Here is a 13116-nt window from a genome sequence, read left to right as displayed (position 1 = left end):
GTTGCGAACATCGGCGCACACCGTCTGATTCGTGAATCGCAGTTCTTGTGAAGTCGTAGAGTTTGTGATTATTTGTGGTTATCCTACGGAGCATTCGCTGTGAGCGATAACATTAGTCGATCTCTGAAATTTCTTATTAACGAAATGTCGATCGTACAAGACTTCTTCAAGCGTTATCTGCCAGTAGTTAAGGCCGATGAGGCGGAGGAAGAAGAATTAGTGGATCCCCAAAAAGTACTCCGTGTAAGTAACAACTATTACATAATATCGTCGTTTGAATAAATGTGAACGTGCCGCTGATCCTTTTGACATAAGATAGGTATTCGCTGAAAGTTCAAATTGCAATTTCTTTCAAGACGCCTTTATAATAATTTGTTAGTTTTTGTACGATTTTATTAATTACAACGTTCTTGTTGCAGGAAGAATGCTCTAAAGAAACAAAATGTGCCAATTTCCAACAGAAATTGATGACGTGCAATGACCGTGTCAACTCAAGAACCAAGACAGAGGAAACTTGTCTAGAGGAACTCATAGACTATGTAGGCTGCGTTGATCATTGTGTCGCAAAAACTCTGTTTAGCAAACTTAAGTAACTGTACAAACTTTCTGTTAAAAAAAATCAACTGTTCAGTATGTTAAAACTTAATTTCTCCAATGTTGTATGTATAATCAAAGACTAGCAATAAAAAACTAAGTATAACGGTTATTACGGATGGGAATTATATATACTGATGCGCGCGGTCTCTCTCTTCATCTGTATTTCAACTCTACGAGATAGTTTTAACAAATCTTAACATGAACAATGTATACAATAAGATATCAATGACGTATACAATTACACATAGACTTTCAGTTCAGTTCATATACGCTTTTCTCTCTACGTAAAAAACTTTGGAATGAGTTTATCGATTTTCATGTATATAAACCTTTAATTACGGAAGTTCTCTTCGTTCAGTACCAGAACATCGAAGCATACATTACACACGCGTACCGGCTTGTTCAGGCCGAACTTCAAAATCGGCACATCCTGACCGGAACACTTGCTGCACAAAATTCGTCCGCAATGCCGGCTGAAACAGAGATGGTAAAATTTTTAACTCCGATAGACAGAGAAAAACGTGCGAATTAAATGAATTCACGGTACCAGTGATGCTTGCGCATCGTCAGGGAGAACTTTGTTCCACATTCCAAGCAGCAATCCTTGTCGGACCATGGTGCCTCTTGCGTTAGGGAGTCCAAGAGTCTGTACAACAGCTGTTTCGTTGCTACCTGATAGTTGAAGATTGTGATTCCGTCCTTGTTCATCGAGCCTAGACACGCTCCAGCTTTCACTAGAGTCCTACAAAGATTACCGTTGCCTTTCATGTACGCGATCAACAACGGTGTGTTTCCATCCAGGTCTGAAATGAGAGAGCTTCGTCAGCATGACGGACTAGATCGCAAGCAACATTCTGCCAAGTGATTTCAATTTTTTTTCAAAGATAAAATTATGCTGCTCTTCGCACCTGCATTATTGACTGGATATTGTGACATGCATTCTAGAAATAGGTCGCATATCGTTGCAGCGTTGTCTTTCGCGCATCTGGCCAGCTCATGCAGGGGATTGCGGCCCTTCAGATTCACAGCCTCCGCGTCCAACGTGCACTCGGTCAGCAATGTTCGCACCACGGATACGTGACCCTCTCTCACGGCTACGTGCAACGCGTTATCACCGTCGGCGTTCACCGCGTTGAAATAAATACCGTTCTATGTAAAACAATCGACAACAATCTACTTGACGAGATACCGTAAATATGATGGATTAAGACACGATTATTGCTCGTTAGACATCTGGATGGATCAGGCAATTGCGATCTTACTTGCAACAATGCGGAAACGATTGCCGCGTGCCCCGCCTTAGCCGCCACGTGCAACGCGGTGTTCCTATTTGCGTCCGTGTCGTCGATGAGGGCGCCTGCTAGAAGTAACATTCGCACTAGCATCTCGTTCCCAGACACAGCGGCGAGATGTAGAGCAGGCGTTTGCGTAACGTCACGTATTCTCGAGTTTACGTTTACCTAAAAAAAAAAAGATGACACCTTGCAGAGCTGCCGCTTTACATCAAGGATGTTATCCAGGTGGATTAAATTAAGTACGTGTATCGACAGCAGAAACAGTATGCTCTCCATGTCGCCCTTCTGTATGGCGATGTGCAAGAAGTTCCTGCCTTTATTGTCGTACTGCTCGGCAGCCGTTGGTAATCTCTCCAATATTGCCTGCGCAGCTTTATTGTTGCGAACCGTCAAGGCGGTCGCGAACGGTGTCAGTCCCTTTTTATCCCGCTTGCTTAAATCGATGTTTGGGTGACACAGTAACAGAGAAATAATCTGCGAATGTTGATTCTGTATCGCCACGTGCACGGGAGTTTTCCCATCCGCGTCGCGAGCATTTACGTCGGCGCCGTGCTCGATGAGCGTTTGCACCACTTGCTCGAGTCCCCATTGGCAGCACAAATGTAACGGAGTACATTCATCTCTTGCCTCATCTCCTCCTGCACCGTCCGGACCAGGTCGCCTCGGGGCGTTCAAGTCACATCCGCTGCAATGCAAATTATTATTATTAAAACTCAAAATATATTTGTAACATGCTAAATAATTGCATAAAAAATCAGATTATCTCTGCCGTGAGAAACACGTAAATTATTATTAAACATATTTGTATGTAATATATTTTAAATAATTCTTTTCTAATAAATCATGAAGGAAAAGTGCAGACTCGCACCTTCTAATTAGGAACTGCGCGATATCCTCCTTGTTGTCGTCAATCGCCTTATGTAACAGCGTTTGCTGGCAGCCATCGGGACCCGGACCCCAACAATCAGTGTCAGCCCCATGTTTGACCAAAATTGACGCGGTGTCTTCCTGATCGGAATCTAGAGCGTCCCACAAGGGACACCCTATTGAAATGTTCACACCTCGTCTACAAAGAGCCTCTACCACTTCGCCCAGTCGACAATGCACGCATAACTGCAGCGGCGTTTCATCGTTGGCTGTTCTGCACGTATCGAGGGATGAAACACCATTATTCCATTTACAAATGTGTTTTTATTATGAATAAATAGATTTGTGTAAGTTTTTAAATACATTGTTAAACTTACTTTGCATTCATGTCGGCACCGTTCTCTAGCAGAAATATCGCCGTAGCGGAATCCTCCTTCAGTATTGCCTGATGCAGCAACGTCAGACCCTCCTCGTTGCACTCGTTGACGTCAGCTCCAGCTTTGATCAGCGCTAGTACGATGTCCTTGCCCTTTTTAAACGGCGCCTTTATCGCCAAGCTCAGAGGTGTCTCGTTCGTGTTGTTTTTAATGGTCAGCTGCGAATTAGAGGCCGGGGCGCTCAGTAACTCGACGACTATGTCGGTGCACTGATTCGAAATGGCGAAATGGATCGGCGCGTCACCGGTAGAGGAGGTGACGATGTCAGTTGGCAATCCGTTCTTCAACAAAACTCGAGTCAAGTCTCGCAGCCCGACCTTGCACGCCTCGTGTAGTATCGTGAAGCCTTCGTTGTTAGTTTTCGTTATATTGCTCTGACAATATTCCGCTAAGAATAATGCCGCTTCTTCTCTACGCTCTCGCGTCAAAATGTGTAGTAGCGTGTCGCCGGTGGTGCTGTAGCTCGGATTTGGTATAGCGCCCTTAGCTAACAGCTTCGATGCAAAGTATTCGTTGAACGGATCCGTCTTCATCGCAAAATACAACGGCGTGTCGTCCTCGCTCGTGGTCTGGTCCAAATCTATACCTTTCGCCTCGAGCAACAGATCGAACAGTATCTTGTTTTCTTCCGCGATGCAACTGTGAAGCGCAGTCCTGGAAAAGCGAATTATATTAAAATTATAGGATTGTTTAGCGAACAATAATCTTTAGCATTATGTTCGATCGAGCATATAAAGCCTGCAAATTTTACCATCCTCTGCGATCCTGTAAATTCGGATCGATCCCTGCCTGCAGCAATCTCGATCCAACTGCCAGCATGCTTTCCGTATTGTGTTTCGCTACGAGATGTAAGGCGGTACAGCCCTCCAGTTGCTTAAAGTCAGCTGCATTTTTCGCGTGCTCGATAATTTTCACGGGCTCGGATAATTTTTGTACGTTGCCGCTGTTCTCCAGTTGTTCGATTATGAATTCGGACGAGTAAGAATCGCCTTTCAGAATAGCCGAGTGAAGGAGAGAGAGACCCCTTGCATCCTTCGCGCTCAGGTCTGCACCGTGTTCGACCAGAGTGCGAGCCAGAGACGGCTGGCGAGTTTTCAGGGCAACTTCTAGGGCTGTTTCTCCCTTATGATCTACAGCATTGACCGTCTTTGGAAGCTATAAAGAGGAAACCATAACAGTAAGCAATCAAAAACGAAAATATATATAATCTTGAAATTGAAGAAAGATTTATTATAAATTTTATTATAATCTAGAATTTGCTGCGCACAACGCGGCACGTGTTTTTAAATACGTAAACACGTGTAACAGGAAGTGTCATTAAAAATATATGATATGCTTATCTTATTCTTTAAACGAACAAGTCTTGATTTGAGAACCACTGCTATCAGTCAGTGCATGATAAATGCTGATGTATATGCGGCTGTGTATACGTGTGTGCATGCGTGCACGCACGATTGCGTGGCTCGAGTCGGAGTGGAATGGCAACATCGGTCCAGTGTGAAAAAGCGCTCGCAGAGGAAGTATGGAGATTATTTTCTGATATACACGGAGGAATTAAAACCGCCGAGGCAGATGACGTGGCCCGCGGTATACTCAGCTGACCACAAGCGGCCTTCGACCAGTCCCCATGTGCTCCTGCGTGAGAGAGATTTGACGGCGACGGCTTGTTTATTTCGCGCGGATCGCAAAAATAAGTCGTTACAATGCGTTACACGGCACGGGCGTACGGTGTAACTCTGTGATAGGTGCGGATACCGCCGTGTGCTGCTCTATTTGGTAACAACAGGATATCCGAGAATCGACGAGGTTGATCACCACCATAGTGCGCTAATTAAGAAAGTAATGAGACCGGAAAATTCTGATTTAGAAATTTCGCGCGGATGTAGGAGACTCCCACGGTGAAATCCGACAGTTCCTAATAGAATATCAAACGAATTCAAGAATAATACCTGTCAAAGATTTAAAAAAATGTGGTCGCTTTTAAATATACTTGATAGAGGAAGGCATTTTGTCTAGAGAATATAAGAAATCATATTATAATAAATACATGTTTTTATATGAAATTGTTTCGGTTAAGTGTGCTCCGTAAATGAAACTTAAAAATATCTTTGTAGAGTGAAAACATAGCCGGGAGTTAAATTTTTCCAAATTTTTTGATAAGGTTATCACGCAATAGATGGAACATACCGTAAAGGAATAAAATATTTTTGTCCATTTTGTAAGAAAAAAAGCACTTAAAATAGTTGCTAAAATCTTTAAAAATAATAATACCTTGCATTAAGCGTTACTTTTTAATGTTTCAGATTTTATTACTGCTGTTGGGATAAGACAAGCGAGCAAATACCTCATTAATTTAAATAACAATTATTTTGCTGCGCTGCAAATAATATTGTGAATAAAATGCCAAATCTACAGATTGTGATATTATGTTTCGGTATTCTATCATGTATGTTTCGTTTGCATCATATTACTAACATATAATTAGAGAATAAATAAATATGCGAAATCTAAAATTATATTTTGAAATTTATAGACGTTTCACGAGCGCAGGCAGAAGGTATCTCGTGCTTCAAATGTCTCATGACACTCACGAGACCGGAAGATTCGGACAGGCTTTGCTCCCATTTTGACGGAAGCGACAAATTTCAGACATTCTGCCCAACTTCAACGCTATGCATGAAGAGGACTGTTGAGTACAGATCGAAAAGTAGGTAGACAACATTTTTCCACCGAGTACATAATCGTCAAATTCATGTGTGTGATGAAGTGAAAATCATTTATTTGAAAATTCTTTTAGCATCCGTAGTGAAAACTATTCAAAGGGACTGCGCGCCGCAAAAATATACCTCTCACACTTACAACGATAACGAAAAGACATGGCATAAAAAGGAAGAGATCATAACGACGGCTTACGACGAAGGTTGCTTCGTCGGTGAACACAGAGGCGCGCCCACTGGCCCACCCGAATACTGTTTCTGCAGTTTTCATTTGTGCAATTCGGCCCCTCCGCAAATTGGAACGTTCAACAAAATATACGGATTAACAATAATAGCGCTAACGATACTAACTGTAATATCGTTATAAAAAATATTCCCAATTTATACCGATCTAAATAATAGAGCATGTTACTTGGAACAAAGTATTTCATGCATGGGATACACAGCCATATTAATTATGGCAAGGCTTGATAAATCTTTTAATTAACGCTTTTTAAACGCTGCGCGCCCGGAATGATCGACTCAGCTTTAAACGCGAAAGAAAAACTGCCATTTATCTCGAACTTCTGTTGCGGTACAATTGCGGCGTAATAATTTGTGTAAGTACTTAACGTTTAAACTCGAGCTGTGAATGTGAATATTGTAACGATATCGATATTTAACATGTTTGATAATAACAAAGATATTAAGTTTCGGCAGATTGGTGCTAGAGTATCTTTATATTATCGTCATCTGTTACGTGAATTATGTAAATCAATGTATGTATATTGCAATAATAATTAATTTGTTACTCCAAGCGGGCACATTGGATCGTATTGTGAAAAAAGAAAGCTCACCTCAGCATTGTTCTCCACCAAGTACAGAAACACGACGTCCTCGCGCATCAAACGTACCGCCGCGTGCAGGGGATACTTGCTTTTGGTTTGCAACAACTTGTACAGCAGAGAACCCGGCATCTCTTTGAAATCTTCGCCCGTTAAATCTTCCTGTAGAATATGTAAATACATTTTTGCGAGGCGGCTGGAGCAAAGCAGTATTTTGATTATGATAAATACTACTGCGTGCCACTGCACTACGTATAATCTTACCCAATGTGCTGAGATTAAAGAACTGCAATGCTCTTTCAGCTTCAAAGTGCCCAATTCCTCAGCTGCTGCATATAGTCCCACGCAATCCTTCAGTCCCACCGTCCCAATCAGGTATCTTTCGCATTGATCTACCAGTTCTGATAATTGAAAGCCTGCCGCTGCTCTCATTAGATCCAGCGTCAATTTTTCTTGAGAGACTTTGCTGGTGTAAATCCATTTCAGCAATACCAATGCAACAGCACTGTCTAAATTGCTCCAGTCTGAAAGCGATACATTGAATAAATCCAAGAACACGATAATAATAATGAATGCAACGTAGGAATGTAATATATTACCCAAAACAGTTTTTTCGATGAGAGACGAATCACTAAAGTGATCAGTCCTGGACGACAGTACAAATCTATGCGCCGGTATCTCTTGATCGATCAGTTTTATGCTTACGTCACTGAAAAACGTATCTTCAAGATTAAACTCAGGATAAATATCAAAATTCTAAATTGCTCGAGGCTAAGTACGTGAAATTTCAGATTGCAGATTAAAATCACTTGATCGATTAAGACTGATCAATGATACACTGATTAGCACGTAGATACCTGTAACGATGTTGACAATACAGAGATGCTACTGTTGCCAGAAGCCTGCTGACAAATCCACCCTCCTGTTTTTCAGCTGTGAGGATTGCGTACTCCTTCTGAAGCTCCGTGTTCGTATTGAACAAGTTAACGTACTGCTCTCGCAGCAGGGACAGATGTTGCTGCCACTTCTGTGCCTCTGTCGAGTCCTCTGGAACAGTTCCAAGTTCGTTGTGTAATCGTCCACAAGGAGGGCCTCCAGCTGCACAACAATGGAAAACTTACCCATCGTTAAAAGGAATTATCAATTGATTGAACGGTTGCGGCGGTTTAATATCGCGATATTACTGAAGATGCGTAGATCTGTCAAACGGTGGGAGAAAATGACCGTGACGAGGAGACCGAGAACGGCGCGATTGAAGGGAAAAGGGCGAATTTGGGTGGACAGGTCGAACGCGCGGTAACGCGCGTGCCGGTAATCCGGACTCGGTGAAACACAAAATACTACACGCTATACATGTGTATCACATATACGCCCACACCGTCGACACCATCACGGCATCTGTCACACGCACACACGCGCGCATCCCCGATAAAGAACGCGGGCACGTACTCACGCGTGTACACACAGATACAATGACTAACGGAGTGCCTTTTCGGAGTTTTCTAAATCATCGACTTCCGCGAATAGATAACGAACTGATAGCGGTGCACCGCGACGTGCCGCTCTCTTGTCCGATTCGAAAAAAATGCGGAAAAGGCACGATGGCTGGCATGCGGTTGGAGGAAGAAGGATAGAGATAATATGCATGTACTATGAAGATAAGAAGAGCAGCTCACGGGTTTCGAAGCTCACGACGGTATTCGTATATACTTGACCGGAATTGAACGTAATTTTAAGGAACTGCTATATGCAATCGTTTGTATTTCGTTTGAAGAGTAATGAAGTGTGATTAAAAAGGTTTGTGAGTCCCTCAGTTAATTGTAATTAATTAATTATTTTTGCTTAACGTATTTAGCAGGAACAGATTAGCCGGAATAACTTCAAACGATATTTTTGTATGGAATCGTTTGTATTTTGTTTGTAGAGTACTGAAGTGTGATTAAAAAGGTTTGTGAGTCCCTCAGTTAATTGTAATTAAATGTTTATTACTCGGTAGTTAGCCGGAATGGCCGGAATATAGATTTTAGTTCCTCATGTTAAAAGAAAAAGGCGCCACTGTTCCCTGAAATTCTATTGACAGTTTCCCTTCTATGATGTTGAATGATTTAAGCCATTATATACTTACCATGCATACTAAAAAAGCATAAATATATATAAATTAAACACTTCTTTCCCGTGTACATCAAGCTCTAAGATGTTAAGTAAGATATTTAATGATAATAAACGCCATGACGCTTGAATTATTTCTTTGTTTTATTCTTATCATAGTTATATATATAGTTATATTATTATATATAATACTATTAATTCTGCGTTTATATATGTATATATTCCTACATCGTATTCGTCCCACGTTTTAATGAAGAGCAATACAGCATTGTATTTTGTAAACTTAAAGCTATCGGCAACAGAGCCTAAATTTTAATTACCATTTATAAATATATTAATTATTTCTAGATCTAGATAATAAAACAAACTCGGTTAGAGAAATAAAAAAACAATTTATTTTTACACATTACAGATTTGAACAATTTGCATGTTTACTAACAAATTTATATCATTATTGAAATTTGTTCTTTAATAATCTCGCATACACGCACACGTATACGTGAAATACTGTTAAAATGATGGAGTGTTTTATTGTCCGTTTTTTAAAATACATATTTTTAATTAATAATTTGGAAAAATGCAAAGAAATATATTTACACTAAAGCCCGTTTTAGACTATGCAATATATTATAATATATTGCGCTAGATTTGACGCAATTTCTTGAGCAAATTTTTGCTGCAAGATTGCTTGCCGTTGATTGCATAGTCTAAAACGAGCTTAAGATATCAAAAACGTATCACTTATTTTCACAATTGAACGTGATGTATGAGAAACGATAAATAACGATAAATAAAGTAACCGCAATGGCAATGATATGCGTGTAACACTATTTGAATATTTTGAATTAAATTATAGATTGTCGGAGGGCGCACCACACATACAGTTAAAGGCTAGTTATTGGAACATCCTGATCTTGGTGATGATGATCCAACCTGGTCATTGATATGTGGTCCGCGACATGTTCCTAGCAATCGACGGTTCTCCTGTAACAAAATTATATCATTAATAAAACAATCTAATAGGGTTCATCTCCTGTTAAATTTCCGTGGGACAAAGTTATTCAATGCAATGTCTGTTTATGTTTACTATTGTTTGGGATTAGATAATGTTTAGGAGAAATTAGAATAGAATTCACGTTGTCGATCACATGTTCTACTTGCTAAATTAATATTATTCTTATAATAAAAGTTTCTCACACACATTTTGTGAATAACCTGTGGCTTTTTCATCATGATTTTCTATATCATGATTCTTATTATATTACGTTACATACGAACCTCGAATTAAATAACACATCAGCTCGGTTGTTAATAAACCACACCAATATGATTAAGGTGCCGGCAACCAGACTACCCAAGATCATGCTGAAACGTTCTGTCGCTGCTGATGGTTTAAGAAACATTTTAACGCTCAACGTTTGCCATATGGACTCTGTCTACATAGAGTACACATCAGACTTCATATTATATCCTAAAAATGAGAAACCATTATTCAAGAGAATCTTTCAGAAAACATGCAATGCACAAGTAGTTAACGCATAACTTAAGCTGGAGACACAATGCGAGGCGATAGCGATAAGAACAGGGAATAACCAATCGCGTTGCTCGATTTGGTCATCCGTACTCAAATCGTGTAACGCGATTGGTTATTCCCTGTTCCTATCGCTATCGCCTCACATTGTGTCTCCAGCTTTACCGTCGATGATAAATGCCAGACTCACAGCTGTACTATAATTGACGGTTGAGTTTATGCATATTTCTGTAAAATTGTATCCACCCATCCATGCGAGGCGGTTTTTGTGACAAGTCGTTTCATTCATGTCACTGAGTTTCTCGCCAGTCAGCAAGGCTAGAAGCTGTCCAGTTAACGTCGTCGCGGCATTGGGTGCTCGGTGCACACCGACGTAGTGGCAAAATCTGATTAATCAATTTAGCACCGGATGTCGAGGCTACATGAAACCAAGTGCATTTAGCACTTTGGATGTAGCAATATAACATTTCTGCGACGAGATCTTCCAGCGGTATCGGCAGATCGGCAGACTGCGGCGCTGACTCGCCCGTCACTATCATTTCTAAAACATGATACATGAAAATCTTAATAATGAAAAATGCATAAAACGTATGTCGAAATCGAACAGATTGTGTACCTATTAAAACCAAGATTTTCCCCGTCGTCCAAGATACTGTTGTAGTATCGATTTAAAAATTTTTTTCCATGATTGGTTATAACAGTCGTTAGACTGGGCCTCGCCTCCAGAAAACTTTGCACAGATGTAGGTGGTACGCTATCATCTAGAATCGATGCATTCAACACTTTACTCAAACGATCTGTGGTATCATCTTTACTGCTGCTATGGAGAACTATTTTCCCTTTGCCCAGTTGGCCGAACTCGATCACACTCTTGATATCATCCAACTTCAGATTAATCCCACCGAGAGCGTTAAAATTGTTCTGCTTCATATTGTAGATCATACGACTTGATCCTATGTAATCAAATGACTTTCCTTAAAAGGATAACTTTTTAAAACAAGCCGTTGATAAACCATATGGATTACGTGGGCAACATCAACTCTCAATACCATAGAAGGGAAACTGTCAATAGAATTTCAGGGAACAGTGGCGCCTTTTTCTTTTAACATGAACTAAAATCTATATTCCGGCTAACTACCGAGTAATAAACATTTAATTACAATTAACTGAGGGACTCACAAACCTTTTTAATCACACTTCATTACTCTACAAACAAAATATAAACGATTCCATACAAAAATATCGTTTGAAGTTATTCCGGCTAATCTGTTTCGGCTAAATACGTTAAGCAAAAATAATTAATTAATTACAATTAACTAAGGACTCACAAACCTTTTTAATCACACTTCATTACTCTTCAAACGAAATACAAACGATTGCATATAGCAGTTCCTTAAAATTACGTTCAATTCTGGTCAAGTGTATACGAATCACGACGGTTCCATGAGCTCTGAATTGGAAGCTGCGACGTTATATGAATAATAAAATGACCAATGAATGAACACGTCTGCATTGATTATAAATTATTTTCGACTGAAACGATACAAGTCGCGAAATAATTTAAAGCCAATTTTCATGAGTACGCGAGTACATACACTCTGAGTGCAATGAAGTGCACTTGATCAGTTTCGCAACTAGGAGCAATCAGGTTTGAAACTATAAAGCTAAAATTTCGAAATTAGATTGTAAAATATACGACGTGCATCACAAATTCGTTGAATAATTATTCGTTTTGTATATATTAGAGAGATCTTCAATAAAATGTATTCATGAAAATACAAATTATTAAAATTTTTCTACAGTTCTCTCAATAACATTGCAAAATGGCGCCATATGATGAAATCGCAGATCGGCAGATCTTCAAGCTGTCACCTTGGTTTTATGACGTCAGAGACGAGGAATGACATTGAGGTGTGAAATTCTTATGTGTCCTAGTTTTCTTTTTCAATTTTTCCGCACAAAAATGATGCTTTTATAATCTTGAAACTTGTAAAATGTGCCGAAAACTCTGAGAGTTGTCTGACACATCTCGTAGAATTGTAAAATAATTTCAGAAATAATTTTTCAGCTATTCACGGCGCGGCGGTTCTATCAGCTGAGCTATAAGATTTAATATCACGATTTTAATACCGTGTCATCACTAAAACTAAGTTTTCGGCATGTTTCGCATTTCTGATTATCGCAAAATTTTATATATTCGATGGGAAAACTGAAAATTAACGCGATATGGCGTCAGACTCGAATCCTACCATTGTCGGTAATCTTTGCTAAAGCCCGTCGATAACAGTAAGAAATGCAACTGTTTTTAATGTTTTTATGATAAATGAATTTTTAAATAATATTATCTTGCATGGCTCGATGCAACATTGTCAAGTATTTGATGCAATTCTTTCCCGAGTTCTTTTTCGAATCTTTTTTGCTGTTTTTTTTTGCATACATTCAATATACATACACACATGCATGTGTATGTAAAGAAAGCGGACATCGAATTCGAAATGGAGATTGTCAAACATCTAGCAGTGTTCCATATGAAATAATATTGGCTACAGATTTATTTATCGTAGAAATTTCTTACTGTTACCGACGGGATAAAGCTGTGGTAAAGATTTACGACATGTTGGTATTTGAATCGGCCGCAGGGCGTCTTGTGCTTATTTTTGAAAAAATAATGGAGATATCCAATACTTTAACATAATATTTTCAGAATCTTAAATTCTAAACACATTGTTGAATGATTCA

The 13116-nt window shown here is 39.6% G+C and overlaps 4 protein-coding genes across 10 annotated transcripts; 2 read left to right on the top strand and 2 right to left on the bottom strand.

The window, feature by feature from the left end:
- Nucleotides 1-14: 14 nt before the first annotated feature.
- LOC105283533 (cytochrome b-c1 complex subunit 6, mitochondrial) lies at nucleotides 15-704 on the top strand. The gene is made up of 2 exons (XM_011346358.3): nucleotides 15-243; nucleotides 420-704. The coding sequence occupies exons 1-2, from the start codon at nucleotides 145-147 to the stop codon at nucleotides 591-593; spliced, it is 273 nt and encodes a 90-aa protein (XP_011344660.1). The 5' UTR covers nucleotides 15-144; the 3' UTR covers nucleotides 594-704.
- Nucleotides 705-743: 39 nt separating this feature from the next.
- Nucleotides 744-8361, bottom strand: LOC105283532 (rabankyrin-5). Of its 2 annotated transcripts, XM_011346357.3 has the most exons (13): nucleotides 7859-8361; nucleotides 7595-7784; nucleotides 7337-7446; nucleotides 7002-7261; nucleotides 6750-6899; nucleotides 3948-4351; nucleotides 3137-3850; nucleotides 2761-3033; nucleotides 2136-2577; nucleotides 1860-2057; nucleotides 1506-1746; nucleotides 1145-1400; nucleotides 744-1070 (listed from the first exon to the last, which is right to left on the bottom strand). In XM_011346357.3, the coding sequence occupies exons 1-13, from the start codon at nucleotides 7860-7862 to the stop codon at nucleotides 929-931; spliced, it is 3384 nt and encodes a 1127-aa protein (XP_011344659.1). In that variant the 5' UTR covers nucleotides 7863-8361; the 3' UTR covers nucleotides 744-928. The 2 variants fall into 2 exon arrangements, with proteins under 2 accessions (XP_011344659.1, XP_026825208.1); XM_026969407.1 differs by lacking the exon at nucleotides 7859-8361 and having other exon boundaries at nucleotides 7337-7459; nucleotides 7595-7729.
- Nucleotides 4446-6710, top strand: LOC105283530. Of its 5 annotated transcripts, none has more exons than XM_011346355.3 (4): nucleotides 4446-4941; nucleotides 5500-5642; nucleotides 5730-5903; nucleotides 5994-6710. In XM_011346355.3, the coding sequence occupies exons 2-4, from the start codon at nucleotides 5597-5599 to the stop codon at nucleotides 6278-6280; spliced, it is 507 nt and encodes a 168-aa protein (XP_011344657.1). In that variant the 5' UTR covers nucleotides 4446-4941; nucleotides 5500-5596; the 3' UTR covers nucleotides 6281-6710. The 5 variants fall into 5 exon arrangements, with proteins under 5 accessions (XP_011344657.1, XP_011344656.1, XP_011344655.1 ...); XM_011346354.3 differs by having other exon boundaries at nucleotides 4446-4972; XM_011346353.3 differs by having other exon boundaries at nucleotides 4447-5002.
- A 2240-nt stretch (nucleotides 8362-10601) lies between the features above and the next one.
- On the bottom strand, nucleotides 10602-11773 carry LOC113561814 (nicastrin-like). Of its 2 annotated transcripts, XM_026969090.1 has the most exons (3): nucleotides 11710-11773; nucleotides 10994-11330; nucleotides 10602-10909 (listed from the first exon to the last, which is right to left on the bottom strand). In XM_026969090.1, exons 2-3 carry the CDS (start codon nucleotides 11317-11319, stop codon nucleotides 10816-10818), a joined length of 420 nt encoding a protein of 139 aa, XP_026824891.1. In that variant the 5' UTR covers nucleotides 11320-11330; nucleotides 11710-11773; the 3' UTR covers nucleotides 10602-10815. The 2 variants fall into 2 exon arrangements, with proteins under 2 accessions (XP_026824891.1, XP_026824890.1); XM_026969089.1 differs by lacking the exon at nucleotides 11710-11773 and having other exon boundaries at nucleotides 10994-11427.
- Nucleotides 11774-13116: the final 1343 nt, after the last annotated feature.

The sequence above is a fragment of the Ooceraea biroi genome, chromosome 4 (assembly GCF_003672135.1).
Source record: "Ooceraea biroi isolate clonal line C1 chromosome 4, Obir_v5.4, whole genome shotgun sequence".
Lineage (NCBI taxonomy): Eukaryota > Metazoa > Arthropoda > Insecta > Hymenoptera > Formicidae > Ooceraea > Ooceraea biroi.
The sequence above is the reverse complement of the archived record's forward strand: the minus strand, read 5'-3'. Positions and strand labels throughout refer to the sequence as shown.

Coding starts and splice junctions, on each gene's coding strand:
- LOC105283532 (XM_011346357.3), bottom strand. Junction 4,352..6,749: donor TGGTGGAGAACAATGCTGAG/GTGAGCTTTCTT, acceptor TCCTCTTTATAG/CTTCCAAAGACGGTCAATGC. Junction 1,071..1,144: donor ACGATGCGCAAGCATCACTG/GTACCGTGAATT, acceptor TCTCTGTTTCAG/CCGGCATTGCGGACGAATTT.
- LOC113561814 (XM_026969090.1), bottom strand. CDS start 11,319: ATGATCTACAATATGAAGCAGAACAATTTTAACGCTCTCGGTGGGATT. Junction 10,910..10,993: donor GAAAATCTTGGTTTTAATAG/GTACACAATCTG, acceptor TAGAAATGATAG/TGACGGGCGAGTCAGCGCCG.
- LOC105283530 (XM_011346355.3), top strand. CDS start 5,597: ATGCCAAATCTACAGATTGTGATATTATGTTTCGGTATTCTATCAT. Junction 5,643..5,729: donor ATGTTTCGGTATTCTATCAT/GTATGTTTCGTT, acceptor TGAAATTTATAG/ACGTTTCACGAGCGCAGGCA. Junction 5,904..5,993: donor TGTTGAGTACAGATCGAAAA/GTAGGTAGACAA, acceptor AAATTCTTTTAG/CATCCGTAGTGAAAACTATT.
- LOC105283533 (XM_011346358.3), top strand. CDS start 145: ATGTCGATCGTACAAGACTTCTTCAAGCGTTATCTGCCAGTAGTTAAG. Junction 244..419: donor ATCCCCAAAAAGTACTCCGT/GTAAGTAACAAC, acceptor TTCTTGTTGCAG/GAAGAATGCTCTAAAGAAAC.